This window comes from Diorhabda sublineata, chromosome 5, assembly GCF_026230105.1.
Source record: "Diorhabda sublineata isolate icDioSubl1.1 chromosome 5, icDioSubl1.1, whole genome shotgun sequence".
In the NCBI taxonomy this organism is placed as follows: domain Eukaryota; kingdom Metazoa; phylum Arthropoda; class Insecta; order Coleoptera; family Chrysomelidae; genus Diorhabda; species Diorhabda sublineata.
Window position 1 is genome coordinate 28,831,438 of NC_079478.1, and position 21,958 is coordinate 28,853,395.

A 21,958-nucleotide genomic window follows, 5' to 3' on the forward strand; every position below is an offset into this window, starting at 1 on the left:
TGTCATCTCCATAAAAATATTAAGTAATATAATATTGGGTAAAGAAAAATCTTACAACATATATGGTATTGTCAATATCAAATTTAAAAATTTTGGTTAAAGTTTTTGATACCAAACTGAAATAAAATAACATATCTTCTTTCGTCAGCTGCTAAATAAAATTATTGAATAGATTCTTACCTAGTGAATACATATGCCGTAGCATATTTCATTTTGTTAACTTTAACAAAATACTATTTCAATATATCTCATTATAGCGTCAAGGAATATTACTTTATAGGAAACAGTAGGATATATCTCATTTTGCCATCTTATAAAGCAAACAAAAACTGATCAGAAGGTATAAAAATCTCAAAATGGTCATGTTCCGACATATCTGGTTTTTGCCTTCTTACTACAGATATCTAGCATTGGTAAGCTGAAACTATCTGCTTTTTGTTCTAAATGTTTTTAATTCACAATAAAAATACATAAAACAAAACTTAATTTAGCCAGAAAACCGTACATTCGTCTAGAAACCACAAAAAAATGAATTTATTGGTCCAATGATACCAAACACAACATGATTACAATGTTGAAATTTATTGAATCTCTCTTATTAAAATTATTATGTTTTTAAGATATTAATTTTTGAGACCTCTAATACCTTATTACCGTACAGGGTCCTTCACGACGAGCTTAGATATGCTTATGGGGAAGTACTGAAAATTTGTTTGCATGGGTTTTCCAAAATTCTCGTTTTCAGTTTTCTGAATTTTCCAGTTATACCGGAAGTGGACCCAAACTTCGTTATTTTAAGCGGAATGCTATGGTTTTTGACAAATTCTTGGAATCCACGCAAAATTTCAATACAACTTTATATGGACGATAGCGAAACACCCTATATAAATTTTTGTCAAGGTTTTCACAGATTTTGAAAACTGTGATTGTTATTTGTCCAAATCCCAAAAATATTAGGCCAGACTCGAGACTTCGAGAATGTGAAATAATATGAAAATGGTGGACTTTAGGCATACGATGCCTCATATAAAGTTATATTGAAATTTCGCATAGATTGCAAAAAATTAACAAAAATCATAGCATTTATAGTTTGGGTCCACTTCCGGGAAATCCGAAAGTTTCAGAAAACTGAAATTATTTTAGCTGAAAAGAGCATTTCGGAAAATCCATGCAAGAAAATTTACAGAGCACTAGTCGCAGTACATTCCCATATACATATCGATTTAGCTCGTTGTGAAGGACCCTGTATATATGTAGTTACCATAAACTGATAAATTTATATCACAAATTCTAACTAGGGAGCTATATCGAATTTCCGATTCTCAGAATGGATTTCATTATTATAGAAACTAATTCCATTGTTCGAAACTAATTTTATTGTGGTGGAATTGATTCAGTAAAAGGTTAGAGAATGTCAGCTTGTAGCAGTAAAAATAATATAAGCATTTCGAGAAAAGAAAATGTAGTATGTTGAATTCAATCTTGATAAAAACATAAGATGCACGATTACGGTGGCATGAATTAGTTAATTTATGAAAGTTAACATGGTGCTAAGATGTAGTCTTCATCCTTTATTTATTTTGATAGTTACGGTAACTAGTTCCAATGGACAACGTAAGTACTTCAATGTTATTTTTCTCTTTTCATTGATGTCAAGTTGAAAACTGTATTGAGCTACTCTTATTCTCGTCATTGTTTCATTTATATTCCGCTACAGAAAACCTCGAATATTGGAATTCAATTAGTGTTGAAAATAGTAACTACGTAGACTTAGTTTGAATGGCACGATGTTGGTTGTTAACACGTTAACTGCTGATACTCTTTTAAAATGAAACTTTTCGATGGTATTTTTATCTTATAGGGTGATGGACCGCATTTTTAATGAAAATCGACTGATTCAAAATGTATACCGACCTAATATAAGTTGAACAATGAAATCAACACTTGATAATTTGCTTAACATTAGAGATATCTCCGAATTTGAGACATGTTTAACACGTAGTTTCTATTTGACAATTATAAAGTGAAGTGTTGTGAAGATTTTTCTGAAAATGGAAAAATTTGAGTATGGAAACTCGATTAAAGGTGCGCTTGATTGACTACGAGCATTCAGGGAAACAACAAAACTGTTGGATTAGGAAGATAAGCGCAACTCTATCGGCACATCAAAAGAACGCATTTGCCATATATTGACTGAAGAATTATGTACGAGTTTGTTTACTTTGGTACAAAAGTGCACTTACTACATATTACTACATACTAACCTAACCAGACCTTATTAAAGTGATTTGAATAAAACAGGTATAGTTGGTGGTTTGCAGAGGGCGAACCTGGTCCGGAAAAGACAAGATTTCGTCGGCGAAAAAAATGACGGCGACTTTTTTTAGGGATAGAGTTAAAAAGGTAACAACAATTAAAGAAACTCTACTGAAATTCATATTGAAAATCTGTCGTATACTACTGACCAACTCTCAAATTCTACATTTAACAAATAAATGTGCCAAAAAATGACATTGCTGGTTTGATCAACATAAAATTTTACGATTTTCACTGTTAATTATAATTCTAAATAAGTAATTAGCCAAGGAAATGTCAAATATAATGTAGTTAATGGTGCTATTAACGAAACTGTATCCAGTACTACCAGTCAGTCTGACTGCTGCGTACTACCCATTAAATTGGAATGAAACATTTAAGATTTCGTCGTCAGAAGTCTAAATGAACTCAATATATTAATAGTTTTCGCAGACTGAGACTGATAATTTGATCGAAAGACTTTACTCTTAATCTACATGCAGACTGACAATTTTTTTTTCAATTTCAATGGGTCTTTCAATAATATATTGGAATGTTTGAATGTTATAGCAAATGAGGTGTTGTGTAATTTCTGGAGCTTACAGAACATTCCCTATCGAAAAATAGGTAATAACCAATACGAGCACTCTAACAAGCAACTAAGATTTTAAGAAAAAAAGTCCTCTTTATACAGCTGGACATTTTAAAATCGAACAATATACCTCCACTATAGCTGATTGAAACTGAGCATCGAAACAAGTTTAACTATCTTGCAGATGCTCCAACCTCCGTAATATCTCAGAACTTTCATCACCACCTTTGAAAAATAAATTACTTGACGTAAGGTGTGCTTATATGGAAGCAATATATGTTTTCCTATACGATCGAAGTTCATTCATCTAATCTACAAAAAATTGTAATGATAACAAACTCTTTAAATGACTTGAATTTCTAGAATAATATTTACCCATACAACCCTATGAAGTGATAAATTAAGATCCATCTGCATTTATTACAAAACACTCACCTAAATGTCACATTTTTATGGGTTACATATAAGGTTGCCAGCTCTCGAAAGGGCCAACCCATTTTTAAAATTTATATTCATTTAAATTCTGTGAGGCCTATATTATTTGACGGTTTTTCACCACATAATCAAGGCTTACATGAAAAGTTTGTTAGTAGTTGTAACTGCTTTCACTGAAGAAATGCTCATTCCGTTTTTTTTCCTCACACCATACTTGTTCCATCATGCAGGAATTAAAAGAACAAACGGAACCATTTTTTTTCAATTCAGAATGGGGATTTCTATCTTTTGATTTCGTAAATAAGTTAACTCAGGGTAAATCCACTCGATTTTTTTCCACGAGGTGCGGTTGCATCTCAAGCAAAAGTCCAACCTCACCGTACAATTTGCGCAATTATCTGAGGCATTATTTGATAATTCCTGGAGTTTAGTCATGCCGGTTCATGTGATTGATTCTTTTTAAGAGAAAATTCTCATTGCTTGGTATTCCAAATCTTCAAAGTTACACCATTTTTGTTAATATGTCAAGTTAGTGACCTCCGATTTTAACTTTGTTTTTTCTTGTCATCAAACTGCTTTTATAAATCCATGACCGATTTACCATAAAATTAGTGAGGTGGTATTTTGGCTGCGTATTCGGATCCATCATTATGTCATAAATTTCACTGCTTGTTACTCTATTCTAAAAGACTTGAATTATATTTTTATTCAATAAACTGAAGAATACATAAGACTGTATTTGTTATACACAAAAGTTTGTTATGTACAAAAATTATTCCATATGAGTTCAGAACAATTTTTTTCACTTTTCTTATTGAAATATCCTGTGAGCTAGCCATAGCAATGCAAGGCCAAAAATTCTTTGGAAACTTTCAAAACAATTAATTCCACTACAACTGATGAAACTTTCTTAGAATTTTTACTGCCGTTGTGAAGAATATGGTATTTGGAATTTGCTTTATATCTTTTCGAGTTTAAAGTTTAAAGCTTTTGGTGGACAAAAATATTTACTCATAGTATGCTGTGATTTGACCATTTTTGATAAAATTTGTATTATTAGATCTTTTATTACTTCGCTATTTTCTTTGTAATCTTTATGAAAATCCAATAAAGCGGTTTAAATGCCAATCTCGAATGAAAAATATATAATTAATCATAGATACATTTTCAAATTGTTTCTAATTGATGAATCCCTCGCTTTAGAAAAATATGCAAATATTTTCAAATTACTAAGTAGGTATTCTTGACTAGCCTGCCCTAAAACATTTCGGTAATACTGATCGCTTTTCTCGTTTGATCCGTATCCCAGTCTTGACAATTAGAGCTGGGATGATGTTTAATACATACCATGAAAATTCAAAATCACTTTAGTAGCGGTATTTATCTTTTTTACTATTTTTAGACCAAAAAAGACGTATTGCCTCGATTTGTTTTAGCGTTCTTCATAGAGATTTGATGCTTCCAACATTTTTCATGCTGTTTTACTGATCCAAAACCTTAGTACTTGATCGAAAATAAATGTTGACATATGTTATATTTGCTGTGAACTTTTTTCGATAACCACGTATGCTCATTTAACCACAGGTCATTCAAAGAACAATAGTAGTCGAATTTTTCAAGGAAAAATCAGACTATTACGGTAGGCATGACTAGAAGAAAAATGGGGGGCACATCATTTTTCCCATGTTTTGAGACCTCCTGAACACGATTATGATGGTTTTTCGAATATCTGTATGTAGTTTATATATATATATATATATATATATATATATATCTGTTTAAGCTACAATTCTTATTTTCGTCTCTCGAGCAATTGCTACAGCTCTACTGTTTCGTGATAGTTATGAATAGGGGGCTGAAAGCACCAGTGCACTGTCAAATGTGAATTTCTTTCCGTTTGTTTTGCGAGTCGCTCAACAAAACAAGTGGAATGAAAGGGAACTATTCATTTGATTGAACTTTACATAAATGAGAATTATTTGTGTAATGTGAAATATGATGATTATAAAAACATAACGTTTTTTCCAGTTTTGTTCTAGCATAAATTGCATTTTCTTTTGGTACTGTGTCACTGGTATCGTTTGAAACATTCAAAAGTAACTCATCAAACTTATTTACTTCCATTCGAAAATGATTCCTATAAGCTAAAATATCTTCAGATCTCAGTACCTGCAGAAGGGTGCTAGAGGCTCCTAAAGATGAACGTCGTGCGATCAAATTTCTAATCCACATTTTATTTCTCCTTTCGTTTGGCTTCTGTTCACTTATATCTCCAATATGTCCTTGAATTCGTTAATTAAAACTGTTGTTTGGTTGTCTATACAACACTGCATAACTTCATTACTCATACCAGTATTTTGTTTTGACGCTATGCTGCATTCAAAGAACTCGCAAAAAGCATGCCAGTAAACAAGCTTGCTAGTGAGGCACCCACATTTTACACTGGCCTCAACTCATCGGTGGTGTCTATCTCTGTTACGGCATACACGCATTTAATTTCTAGAAAAACTTATTGCATTCTGGGAGGTCGAGAGGATAACCATTATTACAGGAATCTCCCAAGAAATCGGAGGGAAGACACTGATAAAAATCTAAAAAACGCTACAGTATGTTGAGTTGTACAAGTTGTGTTAAACAATGACCTCAATTATGCAGTAACCATTCTAATTCTCCTCATTATTATAAGTACCTACTTCTCTTTCTATCAAACTGATTATTATTGTTCCAGAATGGCGTCAAGATGATGAAGGATGCATAGCTACAAATGGACAAACTGGAACCTGTATTCCAGTTCGTATGTGTGCAACTATGGTAAAAGCACTTTTAACAGTTAAAAGACCTTTATCGAAAGAAGCTCGTGAGCAACTTGAATCTTATTTATGTAGTATAGCGAATGACTACAAAGTTTGTTGTCCATCTAGTCCGATTAATATCAAAGAAGATACAATAGATACAAGTGAGGTTAGCGAATCGGCGGATATAATTCAGCATCCAAATTACCATTTACTACCAAGTAATTGTGGATACATCGATTTAGGTTCCGTGAGAGTACTTCATGGGGATAAAGCAGGTCTGACAGAATTTCCGTGGATGGCACTTTTAAGTTATAGGGAAGCCGGTAAGTTTTAATAGAACTAGACAACTGAATGTTTCACATGTGATAGAATAATTTTTTCATTTAATATCTGAAATTGGCTCATACCCAATGGTTAACAATCCGTAGCTTTGACAGGGAAAACCTGCATAATCTAAAGGTAGCAAAAATGAATTTTTCCATCGATTTTTTAACAAAAAGGTATTCTTAATTTAACTCCATAAAACTTATGGTTTAGAAGATATGTAGATTTTTATATCATTGTACACGCCAAGGAAACCGTTCGCCATAAAGGAACATTCTAAAGAAAATTATAATAAATTGTAATTATTTATTAGAAATACTTAGGGAAAGTATGAAAATATGATCAAATATTTCTAATTGAACTGCATACTGTTGAACAACGTTTTACTTACATAAGGAACATTTGAAATGTAGAAAAATTTAGGTGGTTAGCCTACAACCACATAACATGTGTGGGGAATCATTTTGTAGAAATTCTAAGTAGACCTGTCTATTCAGGTTATTATCAAAAAAATATGAATCCACTATTTCTGCCGACACATTAACAGCAAATCGATGTTGACTCTTTGTTTGAATTGTACCCTGCCCATAAATGTAAATTATGGGAATAAATAAAAACCTCTCGTGTGCAATCAGCTTTATCACTAAACAGTACTTTTCCAACAAATGTATTATCAACTCGTTTATCTAGAAACCAACAAGAAACAAACAACTTGCTGGATAATCCTCTTCTTCCATGACCTGCAGTTTTTGGCTGTGAGGCTGTGAATAGTTGGCGTTGATACGTTGAATTGTAAAGACATTTTGCGTACGTTAGTTGTGGGATCAGCATCAACTGCATCTAATACATTTTGCTCTAAAGCAAGCTGCTGTTCGTATAGTTCGTTGTTGACCTTCTTCGCATTTTTTTGGTACTTTCTAAAATAGAATTTTATAAAAAAATGAGAAGGGTTTGCATGTACAATGATATAGTCAGTAAAAGTTACTGATTGTTAACCATTTGGCATGAGCCGCCCCTGGCCTTCAGGTAGTGGTGCAGAATTATTTATTCCGTCAAACAATCTACATAGACATATGTCAACATCCATTGAAAATTCATAATATTCGAAGGTATAATTTGAAAAACTTCAACTCAGAAACGAGGGGTCGTATGGGAAAATTTTCTCATGTCACAGCATTATTTTCATGTCATCTACTCACTCCCGAATTTTTGTATCAAGTCCCAGAATTTATATTTTTTATTAGAAAAGGAAGATAATGTGTTTGGATAAGTACAATTCCTATTTATAATGATTATATGAATTGAATTTATTGTGAGCATTTTATATTCACAAGTTTATACTTCTTTGAAAAGAAATATTTCTTTATTCTTGTTGCCGTATGAAGGAAATCTGAAGACATTCTGGTAGATACTGTCTGGAATTTTGATATTCGAAAATGTTCCGGCAGTAAGAGGGCGGGGAAGCCTCTAAAAATTATTCAAGAACTCATTATATCCGAAATATATTATTTAGAGAATTTCCGTTAAGTATGTATGCGCGACTAAAAAAAAGGTCGAACCATTCCTTCATGAGTCATTGAGAAATTATTGCAAAATTTCGCCAATTTTTTGCAAAGGCTTCAATATAATTAGCTGGAAATTTTATTTAAAGTTTCAAGAATTATAGAAAATGTATACTTAAATAAAAATACACGTCAAATCTCTCTAATTTTCCCTCTATTTCTATTCTTTTTTCTTGATCTACTCAGTTTTTTTCTTCTTGATCTACACAGTTTTTTCTTCTTGATCCACTCAGTTTTTTTCTTCTTGTATTACATTTTCACATAACTTTAACTAGGACTACATCCTCTGAAGGTTTTCATTCCAATTTTTTTCTGGTAAATATACCCAATTAAAGAGTTGCTTCGCAGTTTCAGCGGTAGGTGACAAAATTGCTGGTTTGATTGTGTTTTGTTTTGGAATCAATTGCTTGAAAATCCCGCATCTGAAAGTTTTTACATCCCTAGCGTATTATAAAGGGATAGAAAGTTTCCAATATTTCCTTTTTTTATATTATATTCAGAAAATAACCTCAAATGTAGAGCCGTCTTTTCATCAAAAGGAAAAAATAATCTGTGTAAGCCAAACGTTCCCTTTCTTGATTTAGTGGGAGTATTCCTTTTCTTGTTTGCAGTTTTACAAAGACATTATCCTTCAACATAAATTCTTTAAATTCTTTATCGGAAAATTAAGTAGACATCTTGCCGGTACAAAATATGCTTTTTTACTGAGCTGAAACCAGGGTTCTATATGTCCGTAACCAGCAAGAAAATAGGCGCTGGGTAGCGTCTATTTTCCCCTAAAGTGTTGGTCCTACAATTAGTCTTACTTTTTAACAAGATAAAAATCTTTCTGGCTCATCACTATTAGTAATATAAATCTTTTGGTACATCGATCACTTTCACATAGCTTTGATGATAACCTAAAACTTGATTCGTCTGTATATGTCTTTAGTAAAAACCAAAATAATTGTGGTGGAATGTAACATGTGTACATATAGGCAATCTGAATAATTTCATTTCCGTTTAATTGTTGTGAATGACTGTATAATTTTAAGGGAAATTTGAATATTTCATTATATGCACATTTCTAATGAACGTTTTTTGTTTCATTTCTAGATAATAAAGCGCATTTCAAATGTGGAGGAACAATAATCAATTCACGATATATTTTAACTGCAGCTCATTGTTTAGAAGAGAGATCTAGACTGTAAGTTTTGTCCATTTCCAACTATTTCAAAACAATCTGCAACACTTCATTTTGTTTCCAAAAAAGAAAAAAAATACTGATTTATGTAGAGCATAATAATATGGAATAAATTAGATAGTTTATTTTAATTTATTCATAATGTTGAAAATTATTCAGAATAATTCGTTCAAGCGCATTCAAGGAAAATCCTTTTTTAAATTTATTTATCAAAAATTCCCAGAAATCGTCAACTTTATTGTTTTATATTGACTGAAAATGGGTGCCTCGAGCTTTAGGGAAAAATTTATTTTCCAATGCAAAATTAGGGAAATAGTATACTTTGTCATAGAATATATATATAATATAAGAAAACGGAGGGCTCAAAAATATTATCATGCATAGTTCTAGTGATTTCGAAGAAGAGACTGCTTGTATGTCTCACTAAGCGACGACCGGGAGTTCATTGAATTTTATCAAATAATATAATATGCAACTAGAAATGGGAAAATTACACAAAGTTTAACTGATGAAAAATAAAATCCATTTGTATTCAACATTAAATGAATTACAAAAAAATGGGGGCACTTATTTCAGCAGAACAAATCAGTAAACAGTTTTTGATTCCAAAATGGTATTTATTTTGTAACAGCGTTCTAGGATGTATTGATATCTAGTTAACCTAGACCATGCATAAACAAAATTTTGCGTTACCATAGCAACGAACAATAACTTATTACAAGTGTCACTGTAAAGTTTGACGTCAAAAAAGTAAACCAGAGTTACGCAATAAATTAAAAGAAAAAAGATGTCCACCGAAATTATGAAAATCGAAAAATTGGAGTATCGAACCATCATCAAATACATTTATTTAAAAGGGTTAAGAGGTAAGCAGATTTACGAAGATATGCTTAATACCCTTGGTGATCAATGTCCTTTGTATGCGACCGTGGAAAATTGGACTGCAAGCGTGGGCAAATTGATAACGATCAACACGTGAAATTTCGTCATTCCATGCAGGATGAATCTTCGCCGCATTACGCGTTATGTGCTGCTCGTTTTCGTGAATGGATAGGCATGGATAGTTTTTGCAAGAGGACCACGTACCCTTTCCGATCTCCGAACTTCAATTGAAGAAGAATTTGAAACTCTTGACATGCTTCGCCGGACCTGCCTCCCCGTTAAGAAACATTGCCGTAAATGCATTGATCAAGATGGGCATCAATTTGAACACTCGTAATTTATTTCAATAACTTACTACTACCAGACTTTTGTCAACCTCTGTCTTATTTCAACTCTTTATCTTGTTGTTTTAACTAAGAAGACAAATAAGAGGCTTGACAAAACTGTGTTTTAGTAATAAATTTTTTATTGCAGTCTGGGCGCTAGGGTAGGAGAATACGATATATATAATAAGAGCGATTGCTTTGCAGGAGTTTGCAATGATCCAGTGCAAGATTTGATAGTTGAAGAAGTTATTGTCCATTCTAAATATCAAATTACCGATAATTCGAATGATATTGCATTATTACGAGTCACACCTATTCGATTTAACGAAAGTAAGTTTTCAACAAATTTAACAAATTTAAACAATATAAAAAACGAAAACTTGAAACGGATGCGTTTGATTTTGTAGATATACTTTTAGAGCGTTCGTGTGAATATTTTTATAAACCAAATAAAACCAAGATAATGTTGTCCATCAATATGAAACATTAACTTGTTATCATTCTACCAAAATGTTTCCATTATTTTCAGAAAATATTAAACCAATTTGCTTACCACGCGCAAAAAATCTGGAACCCAAAGACGATTATGTAGAAGTGACTGGTTGGGGCGTTACAAAACAGTTTACATGTGAGTAGATAATGTAAAACGAAAATGTATTGAAGCGAATCGTCCTACCAGGAATTACTTTCCACATTTGTTCAAATATTACAATTTTAAGTAAAAATTTCAATTCAAATCTAAACCTCATTTTGAGCAAAAGTACAGTATTCGACATATGAGAGTAAACAATCTTCACCTAAAATGGAAATTAGATTATATTAACGAACGTTTAAATTGTTAATGTGGTTGCCTGTATTTCGAATTATGAATATATGATGAATTCATTTGAAAGGAAAATATCGTAAAAAACTGTCTAATCTCTAAACTGTGGTAGAAGGTGAACAGTATAGTATATCCACACAGTACCACAAAATGTACTGTATTGAGCCAGTGAAGATCATGTTCCCAATTAGTAGGGCATATAGTGTGTGCTTCAGCCCTATATTCAATTTACCATATAAGGACGTTCAACAGATATCTGTGATGAACAATTAAGCAGCTCAATTGATGCAATTGTAATACAAATGATACTTTCTGCTAGAAAAATACTGAGAATGAAGGTTTTCTATATCCAATTTTCAGACTATTCGAGTTTAATTAATGCAGGTTATTTGATCGTGATTTCTTGAGTCATATGTATAGTAGAAGCTGTTTTTTCTGAAACGTTCAGCAATCACGTTTGATTGAAATATATTTATCAAGAATTTAGTATAACCTAAAGCTAAAGCCACATAATACATATGTCCTTAATAGATAAACCATGATACGTATCGTGTCCCTTGTGTTAATTTCAGATCAACTGCGAGTCTAAGAAAAAAACACACTTTGTGTGTTTTCAATTATTTGGATGATGAAGGGAGAAATGCTTATGCACGAGCGGAGAGAGGAATATAACTGAGAACAGACTTGAACTCCTAGATACTATGATTCCAGCCGACCAACTAAAACTTGGCCCTTTCCCTTGCCTTTCTCCATTTTTCTGGTCCCGTTCATACTTTTATAGGATTCTCTGCTGTGTTTCGGCACTTTTTCTAGAGATTTTCTTAGTATTCTCTTTTTCATTGTCCATTGGCATCCATGTCTGAGCTCGAACGGCTCAAATGTACTTACTGATCACATATCTCCTTCCTTTCTGATCTTTTTCAGAAAGCATCGGATCAGTTTTTTATCAACAGTAAACAAATGTCGGTTGATTAAACATTGTAAAACTGTTCCTCTGAATCGGAAAGTTTTTCTCATTTACATTTAATCGATCACAACCGATATTTGTTGATGCATACTAAAGTGTGGTTGCAATTTGATTATAATTAACTTTTCTGATTTTAACAATGTTTGTTGTAATTTTAGCTAAACGAAGTGACATTTTGCAAAAAGCTTTTTTACCAGTAGTCAACAAAACGGCTTGTCAGGAATTATATGCAAATAATAAAGAAATAACAATTGATGACACCAAAATATGTGCAGGGGGAGGTGTAAAGAAAACAAATGCTTGCAATGGAGACAGTGGGGGTCCTATACAGCAGAAAAGACAGTTTAGCGATGGCATGAGGTGAGCAATTGAAAACAGAAACTCTTAATCCAGGATCAAAATTGATTTTTGCAAATTATCCATTCATTTGAACTTGTTATTAAAAATATATTGTAATACTAATCGTCGAAAACTAATCATTTCATTTGTTTTAGTTCTTTTAGAACCTTATTCATTCTCCTTGCATGGTTATCTTCAATTAATTCTTTTCTACTGTTTTCTATCTCAGATACAAAAATATCTTATTGATATAGAATTTTGTTGTAAAATAAGTGTGAGTTGGTATATCGCTAATATTACACAATTAAACACCTAACAATTTTAATTAAGGTACAAAGACAGATCATGTAGTTATAATAATAAAATGTATCCATAGGTTGAGTTTTAAATTTGAAATTTTCACTGAAAACGAAATGCGACAATCAAAAACTGATATAAATCTCGTCCCAAGCTAAGTCCTGCAAGCGTCAACGTAAACTTGATAAGAAAATCTTTGTTTCAGGTACATTCAACTTGGTATAGTGAGTATTGGTATAGAAGGATGCGATATTCCTGAAATATTTACAAAAGTGGCTCATTACATGGATTGGATATTGGATAATATGAAACCGTAGTTAGTCAACCATAGAATATTTATTAATTGATTATTGTACTAATATAAAAATATTGTTAAAACAGTTTTATATCTTTATCTTCCTTCATTATAATATCAATGTGTCAATACATATCTTCGATAATAAGAATCATATCCTATAAACGTCTATAGAAAGGTATCGTGAAGATTACGTGCACTTGAAATTTAGCAAAGATTTTGTACAACCCTCCAGGTTGATATTTGTTGATGAGAGATTAACGACGCATGCACCACCAAGAACCACGCCTAGTTGTTGGCTAGAAACAACAAATCAGTTCTTACTCATTCCATAAAACTTACTAAATATATTATGTAGTGTAACTGACAAACAACTAATACTTACAGCATAGTTATAATAGTATAGTTATAATATTTAAATAATATATATCACACATATGTTGTTAAATAAAAATACGTTAGGTTAGTATATATTGGTTTAGGTTAGGTTAGGTTAAGTTGATCAGTTAAACTACTTGATATGTTTCTGGTTAACAGTTAGACGTACACCTGTCACAGTCCGCTACCTAACAGGCTCTACGCAATTTTGGTTGATTTCCAACTGTAATCTTTCCTCTACGAGCTATTCGGTGAACCTATGGAAATGAACCTGTACAGATCGCCGGCGCATATGTCATCGAAAAAATAATTGAAAACCTCACCAAACACACTACCTACGTTTAGTTAATATGCACCAACAAACATTTCGAAAAAATTTGATCTCATTCCCATTGTATTCAAGGACAAAACATTCTAACTTCACCAAGTGCCTGGAAAGAGAGATGGTAATGAAATATTTTTAAGAAGAAAGAATATCCTGCACAACTTTTCGTAAAGCGGAATTATTAATGTTAATTGACATTATTGTGCTTACACTCTTAGACAACTTTTGGAAAAATTTACTACCAACAAGGACTAGGAATAACATAATATAAAGTAGAATAAATGATATTTCTTAACATTTTATATACATGTTCCGTGTCATATGTAAATGGCCTAATATGTAGCTCAAAAAATAGGTATTTTTGGAAAAAATATTCATTTTTACGTGGAAATTATAGTAGATGAAGTAATCTTTTTTAATCAAAATAAAATGTTAGTAAGAAGGAATACATCCTTTCCAAGTAAGTGTAATAACTATTAAGGGTTTTAAGTACCAAAAATTTTGAATCAAAATTGTTTCTGTGATTGAATCGCGAAAAAAAAACAACGAAAGGGGGCGAAAAAAAAATTTCAGACGTTCAAAATTTTTAAGGAAAATACAAATCTTATTAATACGTCCATTTACATCCTTAGGCAACTATATGGCCTAATTCAGTCTCTCCACGAGGCACAAACGAGTTCGAGAGTGTGGACGATGCACTCGTATTCTCTCGCCCTCCCTCGCCTCTCTTTCGTTTCCGCAGCGTGTAGATTTTTCGGGCACAAGTCAAAGGACGTGGGGATTAAAATAAAGTGACTGATTCATGGGATTGGATAAGTAGAGAATGAATATAGAGTAAATCGCGAGTGTGCATTACTAGTGCTATTATGGCCTCACCTCTCCAAGGCTCGTGTCAACTGCCATTATAAGGCGCCTCACTAGAGTCTGGAGCGCTTATAGTAAATTCATTGCTAACAAATGGATTGAAAAAAAAGATCCAAAATTGTTTCTTTCGCGAAAAAATATCCAGTTCAACGTTTTGTAAAGCATTATTATTAATTGTCTAAGAGCCCGTGAACGGCTACATATATGTATTTGACCAGAACTGAGTTTTTTAGTATTAAGGCCCTCATATCTACTGTACATGGGATGAGGACTCACTAAGCCAAAGTTGTGGACGCGACTCGCGCTCAGGTAATACAGGTATCAATTATTACTAACTATAAATCCATTTGACCACGTCTGCCGTATTGAAATTAAAAAATATATTATTATTGGAAAACAAAAATGTGTGGTAGCCAATTTTGAACTTGCAGAAAAAAATAAAATTTTGAAATAAAAAAAAATTAAAAAGAGGATTTTTTTTATCACCCTTGATCGTATTATTTATGATTCGTCCCTGAAAAATCTACGTATTTATAATTTAACTAACAAAATTTAGTATATAGAAGAAAAAAAATATTAATTTCTCTAAATGCAGTGAATCAAAAGTCAATTATATTGATGAAAATGAACGAATGTACTACATATACTTCTGACCGGGTAGTAGCTAAGATTTTATCATTTGTCGATGTATGTATGTAATGTAGAAACCTGCCGTGATCAATAAAGTTTTTGAAACTATTAAAAATAAAATATATCGTAGACATGTCTGGTCAAATAATTTCAAAATTTTTTTAGCTATTTAAAATTGGCCACCACAAAGTAGACTGTGCGATAATGGTCTGATATTTTTATTTTTCGATAATAATATTTTTAGTGAGCCAACATCTAATGTACGGTAGGTATAAGGCCCTCTATACAAAAAAACTCTTGGTCACGGCACCTTAGACTTTAATATGTTGATTAAGCAATATTATAATAGGGATGACCAATTTTGTGGTGATGAGTTTGGTTAAAATGGGAATATATACGTTTTCAGGTAACTGCAAGAAAAATTTTGGAAAGAGTTCCGTTTTTTAAGGGAATTTTTCTATACCAATATCTAACACTACTTCTTCTTCTTCTTCCTGCTGTGTATAGGCCTCATTGCCTGGTTTTCTTCACGTCATTGCCTTTGCTCAGTCACCTGGGAGGTTGTCACTCCATCTTTTCCTAGATCTTCCAAGGCTTCTTTGTCCTGCTGGTGATTTGTCCCTTGATATTTTCACAATTCGTTCTTCCGTCTTGCGGTCAATGTGCTCATTCCATTTTATCTTTCTATCCAGTACCCAGTCATTGATATTATCTATCCCGCATGTTCGTCTTATGTTTTCACTCCTTTCTCTATCCATTAGTGTTCTTCCCGCTATTCTTCGAACTATTTCATTTCTGTAGTTCCAATATCCGTTTCGTTTTAGAGGCCTCAGGTCGGGTCTCTGCTGCATATGATAATATAGACCGTCTGATTGCGGTCTTGTATATGCGGGCTTTTGCTTCAGTTCAATGTATTTATTTCGCCAGATTATGTCATTTAGGTATGCTGCTGCTCTTGAGGCTCTTGTAGCTTGGTTTCTTACTTCCGTCTCCACGTCCCCGTGTCCAGATATTTCGATTCCCAGATATTTAAATTTCATTTCCTGGTGTATTATTTTGTTATCCACCACAAGGTTACATCTGATCGGTGTCTTGGAAGTAACTATTGAGATTGTTTTTGCCGCTGTTATTGTCATATTGAACTTTCTTGCTGTTTTGTTAAATTGGTACAGTAGCCTTTGCAGATCGTCCTCGTTCTCCGCCAACAGTACCGCATCGTCTACATAGCACAGGATTTCTTTATTTCCCATTTTGTATCCTCTTAGTTTGCGTACTTGTTTTATGATTTCATCCATCACTATGTTAAATAGGAGCGGACTGAGAGAGTCCCCTTGCCTAATGCCCCTATTTGCAGGTATCTGTTCAGTTAGGTCATCATTTATTTTTGCTTGGATCGTATTTTTGAATATATATTTTCGATTATTTTAATGACATTATCATAGAGAAGGTGTATTATGTCTTTTAATTATATTCGATCGAAGGCCTTTTGCAAGTCAATGGAACACATGAAGGCAGGTCGATTATGTCTTTTAATTGTATTCGATCGAAGGCCTTTTGCAAGTCAATGGAACACATGAAGGCCGGTCGATTATATTCGATCGATTTTTCCGTTACTTGTCTTATGACAAATATTGCGTCCGTGCAGGATCTTCCCGATCTGAAACCCTGTTGTTCATCTGCTAGTGAGATACTTTAACATACATTAACACTACTTAATACTTTATAAACGTGCATTAACTAGTAATTTTCCCATGAATAATAATAATTATCATGTAAAATTCATATTTCATTGTTGAGACAATTGTTATATTGGTAAAAACTTGACCCCTGAAAATGGTAATAAGCACCTGAAAGAGTGTGTTATGTTTTCTAATACAATTTTTCTAAATGCATGTCTAACGCTACTTATTTCTCTTTTGCTATAATTATTTAATTCTTTATAAAAGTAGTTACAAATCTATTGGATCGATCAGCTGTTATATTAATGGAAAACTGAAAGCCTTGCAAATGGTAATAATCAATTCTAAGAAAGCGAAACTACCTGAAAGAGAGCGTTGGGTTTTTCTATGGAATTTTTCGTCAAATTTGTATTTTTCTATATTAATCATCTTAGATTTTGGTAATTTCCCAATGAACAATATTAGATATCATCAGAAGAGTTCTTTAATGACGGTCATTAAAAAAATTTAATGTTATTAATATGATTCGGTTCTTGACCACTGACCAGTAGTGGAACTAAATGATTAGTGTGTTGAGTGTTTCAAATAACTTCACCTTATTATAAAAAAATATGTTTATCACTCTGAAAATATTCGCACTGACTATATTGTTAGGATCAATTATGAGTTACGGTGAGAAAATTTCATTCTAAATAATTTATAAATGAAAAAATGGTAATTGCTGTGAATTTTTCTGTTCTTTCGATAAAATCCTGGATAACAAGATATTTAGAATTATCTGTAGAAAATGAGAAAGCATTATATATGGCAGAACATTGTTTGTATCTGAACAATCATGTCATTGACAGTATATTTAAAGAAGAGTTATTTTTATTTACGAGTATCACAAAGAAAATAAACATATCCATTATTAATATTCTTTATTGTAGAATAACTAGAACAAATTATTTGGCTGTAAACACAAAAGCAATTTAAGTTGGAAACAATCTATAATCTAAAATTGAAAATAATGTTTCTCTTTGTTATTTCGTAAACTTTGATTTTTGTCAATAAATCTTCTGATTTCTATTACTCAGGTCAGAATAGACATTTTAAATGATGAAAATTTTCACAAAGCTCAATGTTAGAATTGTCCTTGAATACACCAATAAAAATAAAGTCCCAAAAGCTCTTGCTGGTCCCAAATTTTATAGAAAATATAGCCCATACTCTCAAATTATCTACAAAAATGTTACTAATATTTTTTTATAAGAATCACTAAGGTATACTCATTTTACAAGTTAGAAGAGTTGCATTCCTCATGGTATGTACACATATCTTCAGGACTCATAAGGTGGTATATTTTTTAACGTGTTTTTTCCGTTAGACCTATTAATTTTATGATACAGATTTATGGAAAAATATTGTTAGTGAAATTAACCCTCCAAAGCCTAGTGTGACGTTTATCTCACAATAGAAAGTATCCCGGATTTAATATCCCATTTTCTCTTTTTTCATTGTTGGTGGTCCGTCTACCGTCAGTTAAGTGCAAATAGTGAATTCAAACAGTTAATATTTGTTAGTTTAAAAATTGGCCTATCTTATGCCTATAATGCATGGTAAGTCATTTTATGTTATTATGTATACATATATTTAAAATTTCGACTGTTCGTGTTTTAATTTCATTTGGCTCTAAACTTAAAGCAAAAAAAAATATTTACCTTCTTATTTTCGGTCTTAACTCAGTGTAACAAATATGCCACAATTTGATTTAGATTTACTTTTGTTAAATATTTGTTTATCAGCTTATCCGAAATCACGTAGCACTAGATATTTTTCAAATAACAGTAGTTTTTAATAATTTTTTCAAATTCCCGCTTTTTTCCCATAATTACAAAAATTAATAAATAAAAATAAATAAATAAAATATGAATTTTGGGATAATATCTAGCTGTGTCTAACTAAAAAATAATCGTGAAATAATAAAAGCTTTCATAACTTTTAACCATTTTCGAGATAACCTCTCAAGTTATAAATTTATTTTATAAAAGTTTACAATTACTCAGGATTTCTGTTGTGTCAATATAAAATATTTACAATCGCTCTGCAATTGATAAATAGTTTCATGCAGGAATATCGGCTTAATCCATGTTTCTCTTTTTTAAAAATGGAATAACAATTAAAGGTAAACCAAGATATATATTTTCAAATTATATTTATTGTTTTTAGGAAGAACATTTCGTTTGTGGGTGGTCACTCTTGAATAGGCTCTCCATATCCTAGAAGGGGATGAAGATGTTGCACAACCTGATGGCAGTGATGTCTAAGAAGAAGTAGCTAGTAATTATGTTGCTCCTCCTGAACCAAATATTCTGACAGACGAGGACGGTGCTGATGAAGACAAAGGAGAGCTCATCGACAACCTAACTGCTAGGCAGTTAACTACTGATGCGTAAATTGTTCTTAGGAATAATAATCAACTAAATATTCAATATGATAAGTTCACCAAAGAATCTTACCAACTTTTCAAAGATATTACTCCTGTGGAATGCTTTGAAAAGTTTTTAACAGATGAGATTTTCACGCTGCTCAGAATAAGTATGCCATTCAAAAATATGCCTGATCCCCAGATTAGAGTGGATGAAATCAAAGCTTTCATAGGCATACTCTTATTAAGTGGATATGTGGACCTAACCATGAAAGAGGTTTTATTGGGAAACAAATTTGGATATTCATAATGTCTTGGTTTCCGATTGCATGAGAAAAGATACTCGTATGTCTATAAAAATTATGAAATGTATGCATGCTGCTGTGCATTAAATGTTTCCATCTATTGCACAAAAAGTGAGGTGACCCACAGTCACATTTAGAAAACATTTAGTGCATCTAGCCTAAACTACCTACGTCGAATCCAAAAGATCGTTAGGCGATCGCACAAGAAAATTTAATCTGCTGATGTGAGTCCTAGAGATGGGAAAACATACGAACTTTTGAATAATTATTATCATTAAGACAAAACGAAAAACCATCAGCAACATCTAAGATTTGCAAAAAGACCAAATGTTCAGTATTATATAAAATATTGAACAAAAATTGATAGGAAAAATTAGTTTTTCTGAGGATCAGTGCATTTTTGGTATTAGGTTCAAAATAATTAAGAAATTGCGTATTTTGAATTTTCCACAAAACAGCCTTTCAATTTAAGAATAGTTACATTAGGTTAGGAGACTATCACTATAATCGCATTGGCGAAAAAATATTACTTGTTACTCTTTTATAATTTTTTTTTCTTTTAATTACGGTAATAAACATTTCAAACTAAATACAGCGATTGAATATACCGTCTTTATACCTGTAAATGTGCGCTCGATGCACGCTATCGGTCGAATGTCACACTAGTTTTTCTCGACTTCTGTATCACAATGAGAATAGGAAAATTTTAAAAAAATAAGTATTTTTAAAAAAAATAATTCTCGGTTTTGAAGGGTTAATATAGGTGATTATTGTAAATTGTAGCATTAATCTATGTTTATATTTCAATGTTCAAATTCAAATTTAATAGTCATGTATTTTAAAATTTCTTCTTGTCTCCCTTTTCCTTGTTGAAAATCCGCAAACTTAAGCGAAAAGGAATTTGCTATTTCTTCATCGATATTACATGAATCTTTGTTTACAGCATTTAATGGCTTGAGACAAGAGTAACCCTACTCTTCTTGTCAGTCAATTTCTAGCCCAGTCTCCAGGATTTATTTGTTTGCCTAGCCATGTCTGAAGGTTATTAAATGTTCGATAAAAGTCTGGATGAGAAGAAATTGATGCTAGAGGAAAATACACAAACACTTTTTTACAAAATTTAAATTTGTCTATATGATCAATTTTATTTAGAGTTCCATGAACAGCGAGGAGAAAGCCAATTTCCTTTGTGGTTATCGTTACAGAGAAAAAAACAATGTCTTCAAACACTTTAGCGCAATGAAGTGATTCTTTTTCCAAATAATTTTAATACTTTTGTCCCTTTTGAACATCACTGACGTCGTATCGCAGTCAGTTATCGCATGTAAAGATGAAATATAGTTTTGGCCTTTTGAATAACCGTATAACTTTTTGAAGAGCACATTAATATTTGCTGTTGAGGCTTTTGAGATTTGAGGAAGTAGATAATTTCATCAATTAATAGTCCTTGTAGTAAGTACTACTAATAAATCAACAGTTTTACCTACCATATCTCTTATATTTTTTATTTCTTACTTGATAGTATGAATTCCGCAGATGTTACATTTCCTTCACTGTGAACATGTGATAGTTTTGCATGTTTTTAACTACAAATTCCTGGGATTTATCTGTCTTTTGTTATTATGTTTTGTAAATGGAGGATATTAATAAAATAGATAACTGATTTTTTCACTTCATCTTCAGTATTTACATACATGTTTATTTTTAGATCCGAGTACTAGAATGTATTGCGTTACGCCCAATAGAAAAAGTGGTTATTGTGTTCCCACACGAGAATGTCCGTCAATTATGAATGTACTCAAGACACTCAAAAAGCCACTTCCAGAATATATTTACCAAAAGTTAAATACGTATGATTGCAGGTTAGTAGAATGATATAAATGTTTATAAAATATTAGTTAAATATATTTTTTTTTGATATTATTGGATGTACAAGTTGTCCGTCGGGAAGGTATACTGCTTTGTTTTGGCGCCATGAGAAAGTTTCGTGAAATTTTTGGGAGGAACAACGTGCCAACAAGACGCACTATTTATCGTGTAGTGAATGATTTCGAAAAAATAGTGACTGTAGCTGATAGCATGGACCACAACGTACTGTAAAATCGACTGAAAATATTACTGCTGCTCAAGAAAGTGCTCAAAATAATCCATCAACCTCGTTGACTTCGTGTTCACGAGCTTGGTCTTCGAAGAACAACTTTAACCACAATTTTACACAAGGATTTGCATTTAAGATTCAGTTGATACAAGAGCTT

General features: G+C 32.1%; 1 protein-coding gene across 1 annotated transcript; it reads left to right on the top strand.

Moving 5' to 3' along the window:
• Window positions 1-1,336: 1,336 nt before the first annotated feature.
• On the top strand, window positions 1,337-13,198 carry LOC130443880 (phenoloxidase-activating factor 3-like). The gene is made up of 7 exons (XM_056778758.1): window positions 1,337-1,614; window positions 6,051-6,440; window positions 9,099-9,189; window positions 10,543-10,724; window positions 10,924-11,022; window positions 12,343-12,544; window positions 13,026-13,198. Exons 1-7 carry the CDS (start codon window positions 1,533-1,535, stop codon window positions 13,135-13,137), a joined length of 1,158 nt encoding a protein of 385 aa, XP_056634736.1. The 5' UTR covers window positions 1,337-1,532; the 3' UTR covers window positions 13,138-13,198.
• The last annotated feature ends 8,760 nt before the right edge of the window (window positions 13,199-21,958 follow it).